Source organism: Poecilia reticulata, chromosome 7 (genome assembly GCF_904066995.2).
Source record: "Poecilia reticulata chromosome 7, P_reticulata-male-v2, whole genome shotgun sequence".
In the NCBI taxonomy this organism is placed as follows: domain Eukaryota; kingdom Metazoa; phylum Chordata; class Actinopteri; order Cyprinodontiformes; family Poeciliidae; genus Poecilia; species Poecilia reticulata.
This window is the reverse complement of record NC_088836.1, coordinates 10,796,519-10,821,432: the sequence shown is the minus strand read 5'-3', so window position 1 is coordinate 10,821,432 and position 24,914 is coordinate 10,796,519. Positions and strand designations below refer to the sequence as shown.

At 38.8% G+C, this 24,914-nt stretch overlaps 3 protein-coding genes across 4 annotated transcripts; all 3 read left to right on the top strand.

Annotated features, from left to right (window-relative positions):
- Nucleotides 1-479: 479 nt before the first annotated feature.
- sgk2a (serum/glucocorticoid regulated kinase 2a) lies at nucleotides 480-12,658 on the top strand. Its single transcript, XM_008414851.3, has 13 exons — nucleotides 480-845; nucleotides 3,674-3,725; nucleotides 4,348-4,409; nucleotides 5,441-5,498; nucleotides 6,979-7,062; nucleotides 8,893-9,024; nucleotides 9,460-9,572; nucleotides 9,656-9,692; nucleotides 9,777-9,863; nucleotides 10,046-10,141; nucleotides 10,466-10,621; nucleotides 10,907-10,996; nucleotides 11,389-12,658. Exons 2-13 carry the CDS (start codon nucleotides 3,711-3,713, stop codon nucleotides 11,542-11,544), a joined length of 1,086 nt encoding a protein of 361 aa, XP_008413073.1. The 5' UTR covers nucleotides 480-845; nucleotides 3,674-3,710; the 3' UTR covers nucleotides 11,545-12,658.
- A 1,258-nt stretch (nucleotides 12,659-13,916) lies between these two features.
- mybl2a (MYB proto-oncogene like 2a) lies at nucleotides 13,917-21,438 on the top strand. Of its 2 annotated transcripts, none has more exons than XM_008414849.3 (12): nucleotides 13,917-14,376; nucleotides 15,172-15,274; nucleotides 15,366-15,437; nucleotides 15,544-15,636; nucleotides 16,095-16,315; nucleotides 16,445-16,565; nucleotides 16,684-16,740; nucleotides 16,856-17,094; nucleotides 17,187-17,889; nucleotides 18,806-19,048; nucleotides 19,657-19,857; nucleotides 20,025-21,438. In XM_008414849.3, the coding sequence occupies exons 1-12, from the start codon at nucleotides 14,366-14,368 to the stop codon at nucleotides 20,634-20,636; spliced, it is 2,676 nt and encodes an 891-aa protein (XP_008413071.2). In that variant the 5' UTR covers nucleotides 13,917-14,365; the 3' UTR covers nucleotides 20,637-21,438. The 2 variants fall into 2 exon arrangements, with proteins under 2 accessions (XP_008413071.2, XP_008413072.2); XM_008414850.3 differs by lacking the exon at nucleotides 13,917-14,376 and adding an exon at nucleotides 14,406-14,858.
- A 527-nt stretch (nucleotides 21,439-21,965) lies between these two features.
- Nucleotides 21,966-24,872, top strand: nsun5 (NOP2/Sun RNA methyltransferase 5). Its single transcript, XM_008414848.3, has 4 exons — nucleotides 21,966-23,124; nucleotides 23,213-23,420; nucleotides 24,183-24,347; nucleotides 24,628-24,872. The coding sequence occupies exons 1-4, from the start codon at nucleotides 22,209-22,211 to the stop codon at nucleotides 24,818-24,820; spliced, it is 1,482 nt and encodes a 493-aa protein (XP_008413070.2). The 5' UTR covers nucleotides 21,966-22,208; the 3' UTR covers nucleotides 24,821-24,872.
- Nucleotides 24,873-24,914: the final 42 nt, after the last annotated feature.

The window sequence follows — 24,914 nt, the reverse complement described above, 5'->3', positions numbered from 1 at the left end:
AAGAAACTGTTGCCCCTTCAAGTTATTATTTTCAATTATCAGATCTCAGTGATTGTGTCTGTCTTGATTTCCTGGAACATTAAAATTCAAGAAGATTAAAAACCACATATATATATAAAATTGTATTTTATAAATATTTTTATTATTTCTTTCAAAGTCAGAAATTTAAATATACTAAAAATACAACAAAAAAAAATCTGGAATCTACATTATGTGTCGTCTCAAGTTGCAACCTTATTATTTTAATAATGACATTCCTTAAAAGTAGCCCAGTCTAAAATAATACGTCACAGATGCACTTTGCTGGAATTAATACAGCTTTCGTCAGGACCTAAATTGTGTTTTGGAAATTTTTATAGATTTAATTTTATTATTTCAAAACTACTTAATGCGTAGATTTGGATAATTTTTAAAACAGTTAAATAGTTACATACGTTTTTTTTTTGTTTTGTTTTTGATAATAGAACGTTTACAGAGTGCTTTTAATTTTAGATTTCATGTAATTTGATTTGTTTTTCACCAAAATACAAACACATTTGTTCATATTTTGTTGTTGTCAATCAGGCTATGGCGCTGCGGTCCTCTTATTTTGAAATCCATCCGCAGCCTTAGGAAGCGTTGATCTGTTTTCTCTGAAGACTTCGCCTCGCCCCTTTTCCAAACGCTGTAACTTTTCATCAATGATTCACTGCGTCGGACTCGACCTGCTGACCTTCCCTTATGTTTTAAAAAACAAAAAAGACACGCTCAGATGAGCCTCAGCCCGAGTCGTGCTTTCAGTCTCCCCGGACTCCTGAGCTGAAGAGCAGCGGGCCAACACACTCATCTGCTCCGCTGCACCGCAGGTAGGAAAACTTAAAGTTACACTGTACAATAAATGTTGTCTATTCTGTTCTGTAATAAGAATTGTTTTTGTTGGTTTTGTTTTGGGCACTACGCGACAAATCCTTTTTTAGATTATACATTATGGTTTTTAATTATCTGTGTTTTTACCTAGAAGTTTGAATAATAATAGTAATAATATATTTTTGTGTTAGTAATGTTTAACAGAACTTAAGCTGTTACACATGTTCCTCTTTATGCACCTGAAATAGGCTTATCACACCTTTAATTATATGTTTATTACAATTCTGATGGACAGTTTTGAAGCTGATGTTACAATAAAATCGCAGGTTCATATTTTACTTACATGTTTTACGACAAAGTTTGATCTTGATATTCATTCCTTATTTCAACGAGATTCCCCATTATTATTATTATTATTATTATTATTATTATTATTATTATTATTATTATTATTATTATTATTATTATTATTATTAGTTACAGATTTGTTGTTTTGACCAAGTGCAGCTTATCTTTGAAAGATTAAAGAACTCCTATCGCAGCCAGTCTCACTGTTTTAATATCACAATATGCTGTTGTTTAACTGCTCATGCTCGATATGCATAATTTTCATTTTGTGCAAGTTGCGCACAAAATGCACTAACGGGCCATATTTTGCGCATGTTTCTTAGTGATTTTAGTGCGTGGTACAGTTTTTTATGCGCATACAAAACCCGCAACGTTGCAAAGGTCCACACCAAAGTTAATTATTAACTTCCTAAGAATATCCTGCTGCTTAATATGGCCGTCACATGTCCAGATGAGTTCCTAATAACACATAAACAAATTATATTATCAACAGCAACACCCGTCTCGTTGGGTCAAGCTGAGCTTTCCTTATTTACGTTATTATCGGCTTGTCAGAACACCATGTACCGTGTTGCCGTGTAGCTGGAGGTGTTTGCAGTGCCTCCATCCAGGGGCCCCTGAAACGGAGCCAAACAGATTTGACTTTGCTTCACTCGCCTGCGCCACCTTCATTATTTTTTGCTTCAGCAGCAACTAAAGGCATCGGTGAATAGATGCTGGAAAATATGCCTCCTTAAATATTGCTTTTGTTTTAGGTTTTTTTGTCGGACTGATATGTTTAAGGTCAGAAAAGACATTTTGATATCAGGCTGAGTAAATAGAAAAAAAAAGAACATTTCAGACAATTTCATTTGTTAAAATGAAAACCATCCAAACCAACCAGCCAAACTTATGAGAAAAAGTGAATCCCTCATTTGTTAAGCTAGAAATGAATTTTCTTTTTGGACAGTTTTTAGTTTCACTCCAGCTTGACTTTTGCCCAATTTGTAAAATCAAGAAACCTCTTCAGTAGAACCTCGCCAACACTAACAGCCTTAAACAAACAAACGAGAAAGAAGGTCATTAACAGTAGTCAGTCAGGAAAAGTTAGGTGATTTTTCGCAGGAGTTCCCGGCAATTACTTCAAGATACTGCAATGAATAGTTTTTCTCCATTAATCCAAATAATAAACATGCCATGTTTCCACATGCTTTTGTTAAAAATGAAGAAACAGTTTAGTCTTTATAACACCAGCTGTGTTGTAGGATCTCCCTCGAGGCCCTGTTTCCTGTCCTGGAGAGAGAAAAAAAACTGAAATAAGAAGAAGCCTCATATTCATAAATTAGTTTGCATGATCATGTGGAAGGGAATTATAGACTTTTTCAGCTATTTGTTCCAGTTGGGCACATTGTTATGTTTGGAAATGTGAAAGCAGGTCAAGTTAGGAAAATGTTAACGCTTGACAGCAAATATATATATAATATACAAAAACATAAACATATTTTTGTAGCTTTATATAGTAACATATTCTGTTTTTAATTATTATTTTTTTCTAGTAAAGGTGTCGAAATTGAATTTTTAGTATTTTTTAATAGTGCTTGTCCAACTCGGTAACACTTTATTTGATGGGGTGTGCATAAGACTGACATGACACTGTCATAAACATGACATAACATCTGTCATGAACATGAAGAAGTCTTTATGAATGTTTTATGACAGTTGTCATGAAGTGTCATTCGGTAAATAAGGACACTTTTAATGGAAAGTTGCTCTAAAAGTTGCATTGAAAGCCCATTAAAAGTGCCAACTTTGCATTAAATTATCATAATTTACAAAATCATGTAAAATCAGGGAGAACATGCAAACTCCATGCAGAAAGACCGGGGCTGGGAATCAAACCCAGAACCTTCTTGCTGCAAGGCAACAGCTCTACCAACTGCACCACTGTGCAGCCCCCAAAGGAAACAAACTTATGGCAAATACTCAAGAATAGGAAGCTATGATTTAAACTAATTATCCAATCTGATAAAAACACTCAAAAGAAAAAGAAATAGCAGAAAAATCCTTGCCTCATTTTATTATTGCTAAAATATTATTATTGTTAAGATATAATCTTCAACACGATGTGCTCAGAATGGAAAATCAGTATTGCAGGATAAACCCTGATGTCTTCATAGCAGCAGCAGCAACAACAACAAAATAATGGACACACTTGCCCATTACAACACAGACTATGTCCCTCATTGTCTTCCTGTTTTTCCACCATGTCATTCCTGGGAAACAAGAACTTCCAGCTCATCTGGATCCTTAGGCTGTCTCACAGGAGTCAGCAGCTGGTCATCCACACAAAACACACTCAGACAGCCGAGGAAAAAAAAAAAAGGCAAGGTTCATCTAAGTCAGAGCTGAAGTGGAGGAAAGGACGTTTATGAAGGGAGAAACGGTGGAAGGCATGTTTGGGTCTTAAGCTGTTGACTGAACCCGTCCTGTCCTCCAACAGGTTTGGATTCTCCAGGTGGATTGAGAACACATCAGCCATGGCACACTGCAACGTGAGTTAACCAAATGCTTTTATTTTTGCTTTAACCAGCAGGCTGTTTGAGCATGTGACACTGGAAGTACGTCTGCAGGTTGGTTGACACATCAGCAGTCAGAATAACCGCTTTGTCCAACAAGATGTCTCGAGACCAAACTATTTTATTATGCAAATTTTTAAGGTCTGGATTATCTTTTGACTGTGTTGTTAATTATTTAGCTTGCGGCTACTGTTGGAAAATGTTTAGTTGAAAGAAACAAAAGCAGTGATTGAAACATGTCTGACGATGCAGAAGATTTGAGTGAAAAGTTTTGAACGTAGACGGTCAAACAAGTCTGTCGCACAGTGGCGTTTGCCAAACCAAACAGGCGGAACAAAATATTCTTCTTCCTCTTATTCTTATTAAATAAATCTTTGAAAGTGAATGTAAAACTTTTCTAAGTTCATCTGAAATGGACAGTTTACGTGTTGCGGTTAAAATGATTTGCTCTTCTGTGAAGCGCACAGTTAACATTTAGTGTAGAATCCTTAAAAGAGACAAAGAAATGTTTTTGTTTTTGTTTGTTTTAGTTTATAATCTGTTGGCTTGCTTTGATCATTTTAAGCATCATGTGTATTTTTCTTCTATATGTTTCCAGCTGCGGTCGACCCCCTCCTCTCCTCATGATGATGTCAATTTGGGACCTTCGGCAAACCCTCAGTCAGTAACTCTGCTTTTATTAAACCGTCTGTTTCCCTTTTATTTTTTGAATGTGCAAATGAACCCATAGAAATTGTAATATTAGATTAACTAAAACAAACTGAACTGAAGTGATCTCGGTGAAAGTGATCCAATATTACTTATCTACAGGCAGCAAAAGTGTGTGAAACTTTGTTTTGAGTGACTCACCAGATCCTCTCTTTGAAAGAATAACTCTGACAGCAACACAGCATTCTTCAACAGTCCCATTTCATGATTAATGTACTAATTTCCCACCCAATAAATTCAAACCTTTAGGAGAAGAACGCAGCAAACAAACCTTGTTAGGTTTTACAGATAAAGTTTGTCAAATGTTACCAAATCAGTTCTGCTTCTACCTCATAAGTCAAGATATTGTTTTTCCAGCAACCTTTTGACTTCTTAGTATAATCTTTAACAAACTGTGGAGGAGAGGCAGTGCGGTGGGTATTTATTTCTCAAGATTAACATTTAACAATGTGAAACTAGCCTCTGGTTGCATTCATATGACCCAGCATGACCTCCGGAATCTTTACTTAGCTTGTCCGTTTGTTTTCTGGCCTCTCCTCGCATTCAGTATCACTGTGGAAACTCTTGACAGATCATGGTGTGGTAACTTTTGGCAGCCGCCTGCAGATCGACTCGTTTTTTTTATTCTGATATTATCAGAGCTTTGTTTTTTATTATGCAATTATGTTCGAAGGAGGAATAAACGTGTACTTTAAAGATCAGACTTGATTGCCGTTCGTCGATGACCTCTCTACTGCGGTTACTGAACTTATCCCATGACGTAAAAAGAAAAAGGTTTTTCTCTTCAGATTTGCTTCCAGAAGTTCACACACTTTAGTTCCTCATAAATTATTCACGCTGGATCATTGACACCGAGGTCTTTTTTTTTTTTTACTTGTGTGTTTTTTTTTCTTTTGTTAAGTAGTTATATTATGAGCCTGTTGTGTAATCTGGTGTGCAAAGCAATGCAGATCCTTTAATAGTTGACCTTCCTGTTGTTTTAGTGCCAGACCGACTGACTTTGACTTTCTGGCTGTCATTGGTAAAGGAACCTTTGGGAAGGTAACTCTAAAGCACTTATTTATGTCTGCACTATTAAACTGATCTATTGTTTTTGGGGGGTATTTTTTTTTGTTCTTCACAAACCTTCAGGTATGTTTTCTTGGTCATAATACAAGTCATGCTGCAGGTATTATTGATTGTTCTGATAAATGAATATATTTTATAGTTTTGTGAGCCATTAGGGAGCATAGATTATACCCTGACCTACTTATATAAAAGAAACAGAGAGAGAGAGTGAGAGAGTGAGAGAGTGAAAGAGAGAGAGAGAGGAAGAGGGAGAGAGAGGAAGAGAGAGAGAGAGAGAGAGAGAGAGAGAGAAATAATTTTTTTAAGATTGTGTCCAACTCCTGACATCCAAGCCACAGACAGTCAGAGTGTTTGAGGCGTCAAAATTAAAGTCTGCTTTCTGCCTCCTCACTTATTAACTAGCCGAAATACACCGATCTAAAATTTGTTTCTGAAATGTACCTTTTCAATACTTGGAGATTTGAACATGGAGTTTCCATGTTTTTTTGGGGTTTTTTTTCTTATCAATTCTTTTGCCAAATACTACTCATTAGGTTTTGATTATAAAATGGTTGGTGCAAAACACCTGGAATATTAGTCACTCAATCAGAACCTATTTTGCACGTCTTTAGCAGTTGCATCATCTGCTAATGGAAAGTTTCTTACAGCTAGTAAATACCATGATCATCCCTCTGGTTCGTATACTCCAGTAAGCTTCCACTTTGGGTCCATTTCTTCTTAGCTGAAAATCCCAGCTGGGTTTAAATCTCAGAGAATCTTAGAGTTGAAAATTTTAAGAAGGCACTGATGTAACTAGTTTATACATTAACAAATTTTGACCCATCTTGTCCTTCAAACAGTAAACTTTTCATCCTATGTTAACTTTTCTCATGTTTGGGGTTCTCCGATGCTCATTTCACACCCCCAGTTTTTTATTTTTTTGCGTAAATCATTTTGTCAAATTTAGTTTTTTAACAAGGTTTAATCTCTTGCTTTGTAGGTGAAAGATTTCTAAATTTATTAGGCGTTGTTTCCGCTCAGATCTTTTGACTTCACACACTTTGAAGTCACTGGTTAAGAAAATCGTATTGCAAGGAGCAGGCAAAATACATCCAACTCTGTATTTTTAAAATTCCCATCCTAAAGCTCATTTTTATTGCTTCATCACTTCAAAATAAATTTTTATTCTTATTTTTAATATGATTTGATTTTACTTTTTTTTTTGCTTTTGTTTTATTTTATCCCGTTTTCATTTAGTCATATAATATTTCAGCCTGTTTATAATTTTCCATTTCTTTTATCACACAAAAATTAGATAAGTGACTTTTTTTTTTTCTCTGCATTGTGCGTTCCTGGAGTTCAGCTGTCTGTGTTCGGTGCACACTTTTGATGAAATATCCTGACACCATTTGTGCTGAGATGCTGGTGCAAAATATTTACTAAACAAACCACTAATAAGCCAACCATCATGCAGGTCCTGCTTGCAAAGCTGAAAGCCGATAACAAGTTCTACGCAGTCAAAGTTCTGCAGAAGAAGATCATCCTCAAGAAAAAAGAGGTAATTTAGCCACTTGAATCTTGAATCTGTATGTTTGGCTATTAAAACTGAGCTTGATCCTGACGAATCAACCGTTAAATACACCCAGAGGAACAGCATCTTTATATAAATCAAACATCAAGTTATCATATACTTTTCATATAAATATATCCCATGATAGAGCTTCAAGCTACAACTACATCAGATATTTTTTGCTATCATTGCAGACGAACTATATTTAAATAGTAAAAGCAAATAATGCTGAGGACTATTGGAAACCAAACATAGATGTGAATCTGTCTGTGGGTGGATGTGTATCTCTGAGAATTATTAGTAAACAGAGTTCTGACCCGGCAAGATCTGATCTGTATCTAATCTAATCTGCATCTTGTTCCGTACAAAGGACACATTTTACAGCCCACAGAAAATAAACCAGGACACTTCAGTGTTTGTCGAACAACACGGTGAAAATATCCGAGTAGAGAGAACCAGATCCTCTTGTCACTCAGAGAGCTCAGCTGGTCTCTAGTTAAAATGAAACATCGTCTTTTTGGTAATAGTTTGTTTTTATGCTTGTCTCAGGGCTTAAACTCGTTTTCTGAGATCTCTGTCGTAACATTTATCTTCAAAAGGCCAAATAAAGAAAATGCAATCATCCAAATTACAAAGTGTTTCTTTTAAAACCTGTGCCTTGTCATAAATGACATAAAACACGAGCTACACAAAGCAAACTCTCTTTTTTTATACTGAGTAAAACATAATTTTGCCATTAATAGCTGGTACAGTTTATGGCACTATAAAAGGGTTTTATTATTCTCCATTTTTACATTTTAAAACAAAAATGAACCTAACTTTTCTGAAAACTCTAACGTATGCATCATTATGTATTACCAATGTCAAATTACATCATTAATAATTAAAAATATGAACAATTGTTGCTGTAAATTAAACAAATATTATTATAATAAATCACTCATAGATCTTTAGCCAGAAGGTCATATTTCCGCTCATAAATAAACATGGAAAAAAAACAAATACATTTTTTAACTGTTCAGTTCAGTTTGATTATATGGCACTACAAAAAAATATATATATATCAAGAAAAAAATATTTAATTTACATCAAATTGTTTACATGCTACTAATACAATCATTTGTTTAGATTAAATAACCAAATAAAGTTCAGGTCACGCCAAATTAGTAAAACAACGCAATCACATTCAGTCACAGTAATGCTGAAAGTAATCCACGTAAAGCTCATCTGATTGAGTCGAGTCACTGACTTTCAAGTAATCCGCTTTCCTGAGTAAGCATGTGGCAACAGTGGAGAGGAAACACCTCCCCTTAACGGAAAGCGACTTCCAGAAGAATCCAGCTCAGCATGAGATACTGACATCCGCCACTAACAAAGACAAAACTACAAGAGCAGAAGAAAAACGAGGAGTTCATGACCATTAAATGTTCACCGGTTATTGAGTTTGTCCAGGAAAGAGACGGACCTAAACATTCTTTAGATGACGGCGTTTGCTGCGTTCTCGGACGTGTTAGTTACAGTATACAGCACGGTGATGAGCAGGAAACGGGAAAAGACGGATGACTTTGCATTTTGCTACGCGGTGAGGCCGAGCCTTGAACCGTGTCGTAAATACAGAACGTGAAGGGTCAACAGCTTCATGAGATGCAGGTCGCATTTGGAAACATCCGCGCCGTCATCCAGGGAAAAGCTGATTTTATCTCTCTCTGTTGTGCTACTGTTGTGCATTTTGTGAAAATAATGTCTGACTTTCATGGATATACTGAAGTTCTTTCACTGCGACAGAAGATGTCAGTCGTTTTGTTCTTCCTCTTTCAGCAAAAGAACATCATGGCAGAGAGGAACGTGCTGCTGAAGAGCCTGAAACACCCGTTTCTGGTCCGGCTCCACTACTCCTTTCAGACCGCAGAGAAACTCTACTTTGTGCTTGACTATGTGAACGGAGGAGAGGTACATGTTTGACGGCCAAATACAACAAAATTGAACTTAGATGAACTCAGGTAGAGACTGATTTAGAAAGGCCCTAAACGTCAATCTATATATTTTTTTTAAATGAAACCATCAATATTCTGCTTTTATGAAAATTTCATATTGCCACTCAGTATCACCCCAGCCATTTTCTTTCTTTTGCTCATTGTTTTTTATTTTATGTTCAATTATTATATTTAAATAGCATTTTGAACAAAATCTTTACTTATGTTTGAAATGTTACAGGCATATCAGTGTTGCACCATTTTTGTTTAGACGTCTCTCTCTCTGTTCCTCCCAAGTTTCTCGACCATTCCTCTCCCTTTCCTCGTCACATTTTTAAACCACTTCCTGCTCCATGTGCAGCTTTTTTTTCTTTCTTTTACTACATCATAAACATTTAATCTCCCTCTGCAGCTCTTCTTCCACCTCCAGAGGGAGAGGTGTTTCTCTGAACCGAGGGCGCGGTTCTACGCTGCCGAAGTGGCGAGCGCTGTCGGCTACCTCCACTCTCTTAACATCGTCTACAGGTCAGAGATGCTGGACGTGTTAGCTTAGTCACCTTGAAATGCAACCGACCGATAACCATGGCTTTTGCTCTTGCGTTTGACAGAGATTTAAAACCAGAGAATATCCTTTTAGACTCTCAGGTAAGCCACTGACGGATCCTCACTCGTTTCATTTGGCCGGTGCCTTCAGTGTAGTTTGGGATTGCATGTGTCTGGTGTCTGCAGGGTCATGTGGTGCTGACAGACTTTGGGCTGTGCAAAGAAGGCGTAGAGCCAGAAGCAACCACCTCCACTTTCTGTGGCACCCCAGAGGTGAGTGGCAAGAACATGAAAAGCTATAATAATTTCACATCGGAGGACTAATGTACCTAAGAAGTTACCATACTCCATTTTTTTCCCCTGTAACTTGTGTAACCTCATAAGCAGCACAATTTTTTTCCCTTCCTTTAATGATTACCTCTACTTGTTCATGAATTTCTTCTCTTCCTCTGAAGTATTTGGCACCAGAGATTCTGCGTAAGGAGCCATACGACAGGACGGTGGACTGGTGGTGCCTGGGAGCCGTTCTTTATGAGATGATCTATAGCCTGGTATGCGTGTTTATGAGTGGCTGGTCTGTAATCCAAAACATTTATTACTTTTTTAAAATCTATTTGATCATAGTGTCAAACTCTTTTTACCTGCATCATGGTGTGTTTTGAACATTTGCTAGGTGATTTACAGAAAAATAAAGTTTGAATTGTATCCTTTGTGGTAACACTCACTTTTGATTTATTCAAGAATCCTTCTTAATTCAGATTACTTCTGCGATTAATGCAGAAGAAAAGGTTTCTGTTACTGTGGCTCATTTGTCTTTAGCTTCTGTTTCCTCAGTATTATATATTATATTAATCAAAGCTCTCACTCCATTTTAGCCTCCTTTCTACAGCCGGGACGTTGGCGAAATGTACGACGGGATTCTCCACAAGACCCTGCCGCTCCCTCCGGGGAAGTCAGAGGTCGTCTGCTCTCTGCTGGTCGGTCTTCTGCAGAAAGACCCACACAGACGACTCGGAGCAATTGCTGACTTTGTAAGTGTGTGTTTGTTCTAAAAATCTGCAGACAATAAATATGTCTTGATTTTGTAAAAGGAATTATGTTCAATATTTTGTTAACTGAGGACCAGCAGAATAGCAGACATAGCTGGAGCAGCTCCTTCTGGAAAACAAAAAAAAAAATCTTAAAAATACTTCTAATGGAGTATCTGATAAACTTTGTCAAGTCAATGAGTTCCAATTAAAGATATATGTAAAAAATGTGAACAAATAACTTTTCCACTAATCTTTTCATTGTTGTCATTTGGGGGTTTTTTGCAGTTAGAAATAAAGAACCATCCCTTCTTTGCTCCAATCAACTGGGACGACCTTTATCACAAGAGGATCACTCCTCCTTACAACCCCAACGTGGTAAGTTATGTTCTGTAAAACTGCCATTGTTGATGTGTTCCTGGAGTAATTTTAGTAGGCTGACTAAAATTTACCACTGTTCTATCATGTTTATCCATCTGTTGATGGTTGGCCCTAAAAGGCTTTGAGATCCTTCCCAGACAGTTTTTGAATTTATTTAGATTAGTTGCTCTTAGAAATGCTTCATCCAACATTATGTTGTCAGAAAAGTATTAATTGAGTGATTCTTTAAATTTATAACAGATTTTACTAGTGTATTTGCAAAGGGCCTGGCTTGTCTTGACATTTGTTTCTTGAACCAAAAAGTGCCCTTGGTTGTGTCTGCTGTAATGAAATGAAAACAGAAGGAAATCAAGCAAGTAATAATCAGATACAATCAAACTGTCTTCCAGAGAGGCCCGGCCGACACCCAACACATTGATCCGGAGTTCACCAGGGAAATGGTTTCCAGCTCGGTGAGTCGGACCCCGGAGTTTAATGCCAGCACCAGCGCCAACAACGCTTTCAACGGGTTCTCCTTCGTCGGTACAGAGGACAGTTTCCTGTGAGACCAAAAGGTTCAAACCATCAGAAAAACCAGTGAAAATGATACGTTCTGTCAAACAAAGGGGACGATCGCTGTTCTGTGTTTTCATCTCAGAGATGTAACAGAATCCCAGCTGGCAAAGCTCAGAGGAGGAGCATGCAGGAAATGGAGATCTTCAGAGTATCCTGATAGCAATATATATATATATATATATATATATATATATATATATATATATATATATATATATATATATATATATATATATATATATATATATATATATATATATATATATTTAGATGTTTAGATGTTATGCTAAAAAGTGAAGCACTTCATTTCCTTAAGTATGTCCAGGAACTGAATGGACACAGACAAAAAATAAGAAATAATCATATAAGACAAGAAATATCTGAAAATCAAAAGAACACAGTAAACTCAACTCTTGCTTGCATAATTTAAATCTCATTTCTGGTATGATTGGTGGGCTAAATGGGTTCTTTTTTTATCTACTGTTTTATATTTTTGTAAACTGTATGATTTTTTTTTTTTTACAGATAAATGGCTTAATTGCACAGTAGAGCAAAGGTAAACTTATGCACAGCACCAGTCTTCTGAAGTCTGTTTCCAGACTTTTCGCTAGTTACTTTATAAAACAAAGATGTGAACTTTTATTGAAAAGAAATGAGTTTGGTGAGGTAAATGAAGCAATTGTAAATGTGCTTCTTTTCTATAATAATCAGAAATACATTTATGAACAAAAATAGACAGTTATGTTCACGGGCTTGAATGTCTACATTGATCTGCAAGGAAAAACATTCTTGATGTAGCAGTCACCTACACTGTAGTGTTAATATTAAAGCTGGTTTTTATATTTATGTATTGTTAACTCCTGAGAAATCTCTGTGCACACATTAGCGTGTGCGCAGAGATTTGTGTAAATGTACAGTAACTGCTTTGGAAAAATAATTGTGCAATGTGTTAAAATTGATGTATCAGGGTAAACACACGTGAAGTGCTTCTCCTATAACTATTTTAGTGATAACTGGTGCTAGGTTTTGGATTTAATGTATAATTCCTAGTCAAATAAATCATCTTGTTTGTACATGTAAAATAAAAATATGGATTTAAATTCACATGTCAGAAGTTTTTCTGTCAATCCATATGCTCTTGGTGAAGTAACTACATATCTCTTTCATTACCTCCTTTAAAACGGTTAAGTAATCACAAGACACATGTGTTGCTATGACATTTAAATCTGTAACTCTGTGTGAAAAAAAATTGGTTCTTCCTGAGCTATTGTAAACAGAGAGGGCAACATTGTAAACAAGTGGGCCACATTTCCAGCAGCACTTAGTTGGTGCTGATGACAAGACAATTAAAGAAATCCAATATTATTTTAAAGGGAACCCAGAATGTTAATATCTTTTGGCCTTGAGTATTTGTTAGTTCTAAGTCATAAGCAAGTCTTTAAACATTAAAATTAGGGATGTAATGGTACACAAATATCACAGTTTGAAGCATACACCCAATATAAAGTCAAGATTTACGGCTTGCTTTAATCAAGAGAAACATAAAAAGTAGCTACCATGTGACTGACTGTAGCTTTGTAGATTTTTATTATCATTGAAGGACCACTGATCACAGGATATAGCTTCTACATACTTTGGACGGATTATACAACAATAAAACTATTTGAAAATTGTAAATGTTTATATTTTTTGCTGATGAGAATGAAAAAAAAGGCTTATATCATGACAGTACCAGTGGTTTGTCCCATCTCATTTGCCGTACAGCATTTTGGTCGCACTACAGAACATTACTTAATTCACATAGACATTTTGCATGTGGTCAAGCAAAAAAAAAAAAAAACCGTATTAGTTCAGTACATGTTTATACTAAATCTTAAGTGCTGTGCATATGGGCAGGCAGGGGAAACAATGTCTTGTAAAATGATACTACACAATATGATCGTACTGTCACCTTCGTGAAATAATGGCTTAAGTTATTTTTTGCCAAAAGTGACTTTGGATAAATAAATACATAAATAAACAAATACATAAATAAACACCAACTCTTTCTTTCCAAAAGATGCTGTAGGTGAAAACATAACTTTTGGCAAATAATGAAGGTGAGGACATGTTGGACAGTTAATAACCCTGTAACTAAAGAGCATTACATCTTGTTATAGCGAGATACAAACACTAATTAAAGTATAGGAATTCATTATTAATTATAATGTATTGGATAATGTTTTTGTTTTTTTCTTTTGTTATGTACTTAATTCTGTCCCTCCACTTTTAACTGAAAAAGCTAAGTTCAGGTGTAGTGAGCTAGCTTAGCAGTTCGATGTGTAGCTTTTAACAGAAATTAAAGCCTGTAGTAAATAAAGAAAGAAAATTCAGTAAAAATGTTGCTCTATAACTACAAAAGACTAAATGTTACATTTAGAACACTTTTAATTAAAACTATCCCTTATTAAATTGTTTTTTTTAAGTTATTTAACAGTGAAATCCCTAACATTCAGAACACCCTCATAAGCTAGCCGCTAGCATGGGTTCGAGCTGTTGGTCACGTGGGTTGTTTCCGGTGCCTGTGTTAGCTGTGCAGCAGCAGTGCTCTTGAACAGATCTTCGTTTTTCACTCGCGGGTAAATCTTCACTTTTTTAAGGTTGCGTCTCAATTCTTGTTTCACTCATCTGGCACAGTTCCCATTTGCCATGCATAGTTGGGCTGTTCCGTATTTTCTCTAAGGGTTTGCTCCGTATCTGCATTCAACATTTCAAGCTATCTCTGAACTACAGCTAAAGTAGCAGCAAGCTCCACATAAAGAGACAGGAGGAATGTCGCGCGGGTAAGTGTGAAAACAGTAGTTTATATTGATATACGCTATTTTAGAGCTAAATATTTAGGTAGCCGCGTTTTCACATACATTGTTATGACTTTTTCGTCTGTTCATTGGGAACTGGAGTAATTGTTGCCTTGTTTTGTCCAGTACCTTGAGTGTTGTGGTTTTCTCCCACCACGGCACGTCCAATGAAAACGGCGGAGCTCTTTTGTGTCACAGTAGAAAGCTGTGTATGTTAAACGCCGTTGTAGTCTTTATAGACGTGGAAAGAACGCTGCTTGCGCTCTGCAATCATGTATGCAAATTACACTTAAAAGTCTAAACTAAATTATCCTAAACGCTCAATTTTCTCTCATAAAACTAGTAGCGCTCAGGTTAATTGCAGTAACGGACTTGCGCCGCTTGGGGTGCTCAAGTTTCTCAGCTAACTACTTAACGTCGTTACCAACGTGAGTCTTTCCAGCCGAATAATACAGCAGAGCTGGAGCGTAAGTGTTTATCGTTTTTAATTATTATCCACCAGAGGTTTTATTTGATAAATCATGCAGCGTAGTCTTTGTTTGCATTTGTTGTCTTTTCTATCTCGAAGTCGTTTTCCCGAATAGAATCTTTGCTATTTAGCTAATTACTAGCTGCTCGAATACTAGCCGAAATAAGTTGCCAATTTGCTTTGGCAACAAGCTAGCTCATAAAGCTTTACGTTATAAAGCATGACATGTTCCTCACCCACAGCATATTGTTCATTCTAAGACATTTTAGCTTAGACACCATGTTTATTTTATTGATTTTAAATGTTTGCAGAATGGAAGAAGAGGGTGACAGTAAGTCGTCCTTTGTTACTAGTCTGGATAGAGTGGAAAAGAAGAATGACGTTGAGTGTAAGATAAAATGGACCCAAGAAGAAGTAAGTAGAAATATCTTGTTGGTGTAAAGGTCACTTTTATTCTCGACTCTGTGAGATGATGGGTTTTAAATGTGTTCTCTCTGATATGCAGGATGAAAACCTCAAAATCCTTGTCACTAACTTTGGGAAAAAGGACTGGAAAACCATTGCTAGTTTTTTACCAGTATGTGCACTTAAAAGCAAAATCAGAGAGTAAAACAAATATCTTAATGTCAGCCAGGTTTAGTCATGTTGCAAACTCCATAATATTTCCGGATTTTTCCTGACAGGGTCGAACAGAACTGCAGTGCATTCTTCGCTGGAATAAAAATCTGGATCCCGAATTAGTGAAGGGACCTTGGTCTAAAGAGGAAGATGAAAAGGTGGGATAGTGAACAAGAAATTTGTTACAAACTGGAAATATTAATGAGGTTCTTGAGCTTTCACACCAAAAAGATGGATTGGATTTCTTTTCTAAAAACTTGAATAACGTTCATGTTCTTAACCCATGCTTAAAAACCTTCTAAAACACACATTTTAGTTTTGTTTATCAATCCTTTATCAGTTACTGCAGACAGATTCATACTGAAGTCGAATGTAAAAACACAACAGTTATCTTTCTGTCGGGCTTCATTATTTATTTCTTGTGGAAAATTCAAACAGAATCGTGAAACAGGGCAGTAAAAATGCAGATCACTATAATTTGGAACGTGATAGATTTGGTTTTTGCCTTGCAGTCTGTGTACAGAATGTAATTTTATCTACAATTCGATATTTAAAAAAAAAAAAACCTGCCCTGATTTAATTTTGCTCCTACTTTCTTTTTGTTCATGTCATGCAGATATTGGAGCTGGTGGATAAGTACGGTACTAAAAACTGGACGACAATTGCCAAGCATCTAAACGGCAGGCAGGGGAAACAGTGTCGTGAACGCTGGGTTAACCATCTCGACCCACTAATTACTAAGGGTATCTGGTCTGCAGAAGAAGACCTCATCATTTACAAAGCCCACTGCATTCTGGGTAACCGGTGGGCTGAGATCTCCAAGCTGCTCCCTGGAAGGTGAGTCAGTTAGTTGACACTAGTTAGCAGCTTCACATTGATGTTGTCATTTAGTTGTCAGCATTAATGTTTGCTTTTTATGAATGCAGGCTCAGAAGCCAATTTATATTTTCAAATATTTACAAACAGATCTGAAAACTCCATCAAGAATCATTTTAACGGCACCATCAGACGCAAAGCTGAGATGGGCTTTTACAAAGGAGTATCTGAAACCATTTCCATTGACATTCAGCATTTTACGGAGGGAGAGGTAAAGCACTTTAAAATCAGCAAATTCGTTTTCATTTCGGCTCATGATAAAAATATTGTTTGTGATGATTGTGAAAAAGCTTCTTAATTCTTCATTTGTGATGTGCGTTGCGCCCTAGGTGGACTTCAAATGTGACGTCGTAATAGATGCTGATCCAGTGACGCCTGAACTTGTGGTAAGCTTTATTTCAAACGCGCCTTTATCTCAAGAGTCATGTAGAAGTACAAGTTCTGTTTAAAGGTTTTGTGTGTTAAAAATACACGTGTTTTACTATTGTCGCTTGTGTGCAGATCAAAACGGGAACAGAGAACTCGGATGTTGGCAAAGTGAAACCAAAGGCAGCCGTTCAAACTCAGCCCACTTCAGCTCCAAGAAGAGACGTGTCCTCCCCCAGGCCCTCTCTGTCCCGCAGTTCCAGCTCCAGCTCCAGTCCCAGCTCTGCTGTCGCTCCTTCAGCCACGCAGGTGAACCAGAAGAAGTTTGTCGAGGCGGCACTGAGGATGATTGCTGAAGACATGCTGCCACTCAGGTGAGTTCACCTGCTGGTGACACAACGTTGGATTAAATCAGATTTATACATTTCTTTGAGGAAAAGAAACATTTTCTGTCTTGTGTCCGTAGTTTCGTTGAAGGCGCAGGCTTCAGGTCGTTAATGGGCACCATCTGCCCTGAATACAACAAACTCTCCCAGCGCATCATCGGCCTTCAGCTCTACGAGGACGTGGAAAGAAACATCAAGCCGCAACTCATCCGGGACCTCAAGCTTTCCCTCGCCAAAGCCAAAAACAGTGAAAGTACCATTCATGTCACCTGTGACCTGTGGGCAGGGGACCAGTCGAAACAAGCGGAGGATCCTATCCTTGTTGTCCAACTCCACTACATTAGCGACTCTTGGCAAATACGTCGTCCAGTCGTCGCCTTCCGCCACCTCAACCACACAAACCTCAGCATGGCGGTGGCCAGCGAGCTCGAGGGCGTTCTGCTGAGCTACGGCATCTTCCCTCGCCACATCGGCTACATCCTTGCCAACCAAGCCAAAGAGATCCTAGCTGGAAATAATTTGTTTTGTGACTACAAGATTGTGTGCTCCTCAAACCGGCGAGAGCCAGATGGCGATGACATCCTGGCGTTTCTGTCAGAGAAGACGTCTGAGTCAGAGGCCCCGTTTTCAAAGCTGCAGATCGGGACCAGGAACACGTGCGTCGTCAGATCTTTGCAGGCCGTGATCCGGGACGCCCTGAAAAACTCCAGAGTGGTGGAGAACCTGCTGTCACAGATCCACAATGTGGTTGCTTTCTTCAGGAGCAGTGCCTGCTGGAGCGAGGTAGGAGAGCTTCAGCAGTAATGTAATGGATTACATTTTTTTAATGTATTTTTTTCTGTATTTAATGCAACTGAAAGCTTAACTGGTACATTCATATTTGGACAATTACACTCAAAGCAGAGCGGAAACAGTTTGATTTAGTAATCAAATAATTGTTAAATGGCCTCTAAAAAGACCACTTACTGTAATTAGCATCAGAGTGGTAATTACACCAAAACTGCACAAAAACATTATTTTGCATTTAGGTTAAAAAGAAATCCCATCTATAAATATGTTCTACCCAAAACTCCTCAGGTGGTACACTTGTACAGGGTGGCCCACGAAAAAGTAGCCCGCCTTCCTGCCAGAGTGGCAGGAACCAGTGTACGCTAATAACCCGAAAACTTTACAGCAGTCGAAAGACAATATTCGTAATGCAATTCAGAGCATTGGTGCCCAAAAATATTTATTTAGCGGCACATGCATCCTTTGCTACAAATGATCAAGAGTACAATAATGAAATGCTAGAATGTTATTACATTTTAGGCAATAAATGTTTATTTTTATATTTTAAAAGGAAATTTATTTGTGTATTTGCATCTTTTAATGTATATAAAAAAGGCTCAAGTGGTTAAATGAAAAATCCATAGAATGTGCCAATTTCTTTGATTTGATTAATCAGAACAATTGATTACTAAAGTAATCACTAGCAGCCCTCAGTGAAAGTGGTAGTCATCAGTCAGGAGCTGCATATTCAATTAAAGTGTCTGGAAAGAGCTGTCAAGAGTTCAGAAAAGTCTGATTGTGTTTTTGTTCCCATCAATCCACGAAGCACTCAAACCTTTACGACAGGTAGCTTGAATTTTTGGCAAGTCTTTTATTTTTAGCTCAAACTGTTTTACAAAAGCAAATCTGCTACTTTGCATTATTTTTCCAGCTTTTATTGAAGGAGGGCAACGTGTCGCTATGTCCTTCCTCCACCAACTGTCGCTGGAACTCTATGATGTTATCGCTGCGGCGTATGGTGCATGAGACAACGTGGAGCATCGTCATGACGATCCTGGCCCAGGCCCGCATAGAGTCCACCAACAGCTCGACCGCCCCCCCTCTGATCATGGTGAAGAGGGAGCAGGTGGTTGATATTCTGGGTCTCCTAGAGCCTTTTGAGGAGGCTTTGCAGGTAATCTTTTTGTTTGTTTGTTTGTTTGCACAAGTAGGTATTTGTGAAGTGATGGAAAAGAAAACATGGTTTACTTTTTTGTTTTTGCAAAGTTCTCTCTTGCATCATAACTTTGTACAATAGCAATGTCATGAAACCTTTCCTAACATTTTGAATCTCAGGTAGAAGCATCTGGTAATTATTGACGATTTATTTTTATTGCAAATCCTGCCAGCATTTGTCCAGAGGAGAATGCTCTTTCTTTAAGTCAGATTGGAACCCTGGTTTCCTTCCCAAAGACGCAAAATAAATGAATACATTACTGAAAAATTCATTAAAGAGAAACAGAATTTCACTCATCCATCAAGTCAAACAGGTGGATGTCTGGTAATTTGAGCACAATTCTTCTAGCAACAATATAATAAAGAGTTAATTACCCAGTAATTGTGCTCAACATATTTTGACCATGCCCTTAATGTTTTTGTTTAGTAATATTACCAATCAGGCGACTGCTGAACATAATTGGTTGCTCTGGATTTTTAGCAGTATGGCTGTAAACTTTGTGTTGGCCTAGAACGTAAAATCCAAATGAAGAGCATTGACATTCTTCTCATCCTTGTCAAACTCAGGTTCTTCAAGGAAACGGAGTGACCATGTCTTTCATCATCCCCTCCCTCATTGGCCTGGATAAGACGCTGGAAAGCCGAGTGACCAACTACAATCACTTCTGCAAGGCCCTGCGGACGAGCCTCCATGGATATTTCCAGTCTGTGATTCACCAGAAGGAGATTATACTCGCTACTGTTCTCGACCCCAGAATGAAGCTACAGGTACTAGTTATGTCCAGACAACCAAGCAGATGTTATACAATTTGCTTTTTGGTGGTCTGGGATGATGAAGTTCTTTATAGTAAGAATGTGTGATGTATTAAAAGGTATTCCAGTATTAACTTTAACACAGCAAACTCACACCAACTTCTTCTTCTTCATTGTTTCAGCCATTTTTTGACGACACTGCGAAAACCCAAACAGGGTTCCTAACTCCTCCTTCAAAGTCAGAGGCTCACAGAATCTTAGCATCATTATTAGAAAACAAGACTGCATCAGCACCTGTTCCTGTGGCGGAAACCAAGGAGCAATCTGATAATCGGCCAATGAAGAAGCAAGATGGAGCAGAAGGAAGCCATGCTGACGTTAAAACAGAGCCATCTGCTGGCAGCTCCAGTGAGAACTGCAATGGAGTCGGTGAAAACAACCTCAAGCGCAAGGCCATCTTCAGCTACCTGCAGCCTCCAGCAAAGACTATGAAGATTTCCGAGCTCGACCTGTATTTGTCTGAACCCATGTGTGAAAGCGGCTCCAGTCTTGCGTACTGGAAGTCGGCCTCTCAGTTCCCCCAGCTGCAGGATATTGCTAAGAAGCTGCTGGCTGCTCCCGCCTCCTCCGGGGGCTTCGACCGGCTGTATCCATTGGCAACCTGCATCATTAGGGCCAAGAGGAACCGCCTCCCATCTCACACCACCGAGAGGCTGCTGCTGTACAAGAACTCTATGAAGGTCAGGACGGCCGGTCGGGTCAGTGGAGTTCCTAAACCAGCAAAGATGAAGTGATGCTTGGTCAGATGTTTTAACACCAAAAACCACCAAAGTTGCCACATTGCAATAAGCAGACATCAAATGTGCTTGAATTCTGCAGATGTGTTCAGTTACTGTAAAGTTATTATCAATGAAATGGTAATAGTTTATTTTTTTGTTGCAAGTATTCATTGTTCAGGTCTGTATGTAGTTTTGGTGCAGATAGAATACTTTTCAGTGGCACCATTTATAGCTGACAGAAATATGATTTTAGATTTTCAACCTGAGAATATGCAGACTAGAAACCACCGTAAGAACCAGATTCAGTTTAGATGAAATTGTTTCTGTTCTTTAGAAAACAAAAGGGAAACATGTTGCTGCTCTTTTTGAATGCGACAGACAAACAGCAGTAACTGTGTTGCAATATTAAATAAAGAGACATGGATGGATGTAATAAAATACATGTATTGGGCCTGGAAGAACTTTTAAAAAAAAATATATGCATTACTGTTTCATATTTTCATGTTTACATGTTTGGCTTTTCAAGGCCTTACACTTCCCTGCCTTCATTTATAAAATGTTGATGTAGCCTGTTTGCAAAATCCAGATAGTGTGTTTGTATTAAATGTGTGCAAGCCTTTGTAAATCAGTCTGGGAAATGTTAGAATTTTATTGTTTATAGTTTTTATATTAAGTCAAGCGGTCATTCAAGCTGACTTGTGTTAGCAAATTTAATGACATTTAATCGTTTAGAGTAAACAAGCAGCAAAGTGACCTTGTCTCTATATGGAAACGTGTGAGAATGTATTTGTAGGAAATAAAGCAATGTTAAACCAAATTTTCTGTTTGATTACTTTTACTGTATAAAAACTTCAGTTCCCTTAAAACTACAGCATGTAACTTTTATAAACAGATATTTTTGTACATGTTTTAAACTGTTGCCGCAGTGACAGTCTGGAATAAGAAATATGAAAAAAATTGGGGCTGCACAGTGGTGCAATTGGTAGAGCTGTTGCCTTGCAGCAAGAAGGTTCAGGGTTCGATTCCCAGCCCAGCCGGGTCTTTCTGCATGGAGTTTGCATGTTCTCCCTGTGCATGTGTGGGTTTTCTCCGGGTACTCTGGTTTCCTCCGACAGTCCAAAAACATGACTGTTAGGTTAATTGGTCTGTCTAAATTAGTTAGTAGCTCAAGGAGATTATTTTTTTCACAGATTATCTGTTTTATATGTCATAAAACGGTGACTGTTTTAACAAATGTATGTTTTTTTTTTTTACAAAAGTTAACACTGCAGCTTTAAATCAACTTTTCTTCATCTGCCATCTGTGATTGGCTGTGCGTGGCGTGACGTCGCATAGAAACAATGCGTCACATTTTACTTCCGGAGTCAGGATCCTTCCCCTCGCGTGGTGAAAACATGGAGGAGCTCGCTGCGAGCCCATGAGCAAAATAAACCAGTTTTCTCCTAATATCAGCGGCATAGAAGCAAAGAGGAAGGAACAACCAGGCCATCGATGTCAACAGGTTTCTAAAAGAAAGAATAAGCAGCAGCTTGTTACAAGGTTCTCAAAGTGGTGCAGCGTGTTGGTAAGTGAGGACCTTCCACCGTCATGGCTCTGTACGCGACCGCCGCAGAGATCCTTGAGAAAGCCGAGCGGAAGCAGGGCGCCCTGAAGACTCTGGTTTACGACAGCAAGTTTCCGAACATCAAGCAGCTCTTCGCGCTGGTTTGCGAGACGCAGAAGTTTTCCTCCGTCCTGCAGGAGATCATCGAGTCCACCAAGCTGCTGAAGCTCACCAAGCTGAAGATGCCCATGGCCAAGGTGCTGCTGTACGACCTGCTGATTGGCCAGGGCCTGAAGTGCGGCGGCGCCTGGAAGGCCAATATGATGAAGCACCGGCCCCGCCTGCAGGCGGAGCTGGCCCGCATGAAGGTGAGGAGGAAGGTCAGCAGGAACGAAGACCTCCTCCCTGCTGGGTCCCCCGCGGACCAGCTGCCCAGGTATGTGCGAGTGAACACACTGAAGACCACCGTGGGGGATGCTGTGGACTACCTGAAGAGGGAGGGCTTCTCCTACCTGGGTCAGGCTGTGAGGCTGGATAACTTAACCCTGAAGAATAAGGAGTTTGTGTTGGACATGCACCTCCCAGAGGTCCTGGCATTCCCCCCTAACACAGACTTCCATGACCACTTCCTGTACAAAGCAGGTCACATCATCCTGCAGGACAAAGCCAGCTGCCTCCCAGCGCATCTGCTCCACCCCCCGCCGGGCAGCCAGGTCATCGACGCCTGTGCTGCCCCCGGCAACAAAACCAGCCACCTGGCAGCCATCATGAAGAACAGAGGAAGGCTGTTTGCCTTTGACCTGGACGGGAAGCGGTTGAGCACCATGTCCACTCTGCTGCTCAGAGCGGGGGTCAGCTGTCACCAGCTGGCCAATCGGGACTTCCTGACGGTGGACCCCGATGATCCACAGTATAAAGACGTCGAGTACATCCTGCTGGATCCATCCTGCAGCGGTTCAGGTACCCAGATGTCTCTGTGTAGAAGCGATTATGTGGCGAGATCCTAACTTGACTGACGCAAACCAAAACGTTTCTCTGTGGTGTCCAGGTATGGTGTGTCTGCGGGACGGATCTCCTGCCGACCAGGAGGAGGAAAAGGCTCGCCTGGCGGCGCTGGCCTCCTTCCAGCTGCGCTGCCTGAATCACAGCCTCAGGTTCCCCCGCCTGAAGCGCCTGGTCTACTCCACCTGCTCCATCCACAGCCAGGAGAACGAGGAAGTCGTCGCCGCCTGTCTGCAGCAGAACCCCAACTTCAGGTATATTCACCCTCTTCTCGAGCGGCCGTCTCCATCCACACCTTTTTAATGGGCTTTTCTTTTCACAACATCGCTTACTTTGAATTGACATTTTTCCTTTAATTCATGTGCCTTCTTTGTTAAAACTCCTCAAGGTTTAAAAGAGAGAGTTGGATTAACTGATTAAAAGTTGGACGTGAAATGTTTTTTAATAAAAGATTTTCTTTACAGAGTTTGAAGCTGAAGCGTGACCCGAGGAGTTCTTAGTAGAACATATTTCTTTTCTATCTTAAATGCAAAATGTATATATTTTTAAAACAGTTTTGACTTAACTACTGTTATGATTATGGGTTTTTTTTCAGCATATGGCCTTTTTTAGAGTCTGCATACTCCAGTTAACGATTACTTGATCAGTCAGCGATTATTTCAATAATCAGTTCATCTCAATTATTCCAATGAATCGTTTCAGCCGTATTGGCCTCCATTTGTTATTAAGCATTTGCATAAGCAGAGGATACACCAAAGTCCGATTCCGAATAATGTTTATTGTGGGATTAATTTGGTTACTTTTTCTTTTTTACAGTAACTTCCTCTAGAGAGGGTGATTGCAACAACGAGCCTTAGGCTGCTGTTTAAATCACATAGGAGACTTGCACAGAAACAAATACAGTTATTCCTGGATCTGGTACTCTGATACCATCCTACACAGAATCGGGTATTTTGTGCAACCGAATAGGATTTGGGGCTAAATCTTACAAAACAGCTTTTGTGTTTTCTCTCCAGGTTGGTGCCGCTGCTGGCTCAGTGGCCTGAACGAGGACTGGAGCCGCTCTCGCAGTGTTTACGGGCCAGTACCGCCAGGACTCTCACACATGGCTTTTTTGTGGCCCTGCTGGAAAAAGTTAGTGATGGTAGGGGCATAAAGAAGAAATCTGCAGTTCCACTAAGGTGAATATTGCGCATTATGTAACGCTTTTAAGAAAGTTTTTTTTTAATTAGTCTTTGAGGAAAAATGTGTTTTTCTTCATAACTTTCCTTTCATTAATCTGGTAATAGCCACAAATGAATAGTGGAAAATTATCACAAATCTGTTTCTCTATATATTTATTTGTGTTGATGAAACAAAATAAGCCATATGTGGTTATCACGTGTTACAAGAGTGATCATAAGCCGCTGCATTCATTTCTTGGTATCAAAATCGTACGATCTGATGTTCTTCCTGTCACAGTGAGGCCGAGCGTGTTCCTCCTGCTCCCTCTTCCGATGCAAAAATACCTGAAGCTACAGAGGAAAACTCTGACGGCTCGGAGGCAGAGGAGATCCTGACATCTGCAGTGGGAGAAATTAACGATTCATCCAACAAGAAAAGGAAGAGAAAAAGAAAAAGGAAGAAGAAGAAGAAAGCAACCAAGGCAGAATGACATTTGAAATAAATTTTGTGTAAATGTGAAGTAAAGATAATTTCTTACTCAAGTTATCGCTCTTTGACTCGTTATTTAATGCTTTAAAATGTTT

Bases quoted from the DNA above. Each gene is read 5' to 3' on its own strand.
- mybl2a (XM_008414849.3), top strand. The intron at 16,741-16,855 runs GTAAGCTTTATT...GCTTGTGTGCAG, and splicing joins CAGTGACGCCTGAACTTGTG to ATCAAAACGGGAACAGAGAA. The intron at 19,049-19,656 runs GTAATCTTTTTG...TGTCAAACTCAG, and splicing joins CTTTTGAGGAGGCTTTGCAG to GTTCTTCAAGGAAACGGAGT.
- nsun5 (XM_008414848.3), top strand. From the start codon at position 22,209: ATGGCTCTGTACGCGACCGCCGCAGAGATCCTTGAGAAAGCCGAGCGG. The intron at 23,125-23,212 runs GTACCCAGATGT...TGTGGTGTCCAG, and splicing joins TCCATCCTGCAGCGGTTCAG to GTATGGTGTGTCTGCGGGAC. The intron at 23,421-24,182 runs GTATATTCACCC...TTTTCTCTCCAG, and splicing joins CAGCAGAACCCCAACTTCAG to GTTGGTGCCGCTGCTGGCTC.
- sgk2a (XM_008414851.3), top strand. The intron at 4,410-5,440 runs GTCAGTAACTCT...CTGTTGTTTTAG, and splicing joins GGACCTTCGGCAAACCCTCA to TGCCAGACCGACTGACTTTG. The intron at 9,693-9,776 runs GTAAGCCACTGA...TGGTGTCTGCAG, and splicing joins ATATCCTTTTAGACTCTCAG to GGTCATGTGGTGCTGACAGA.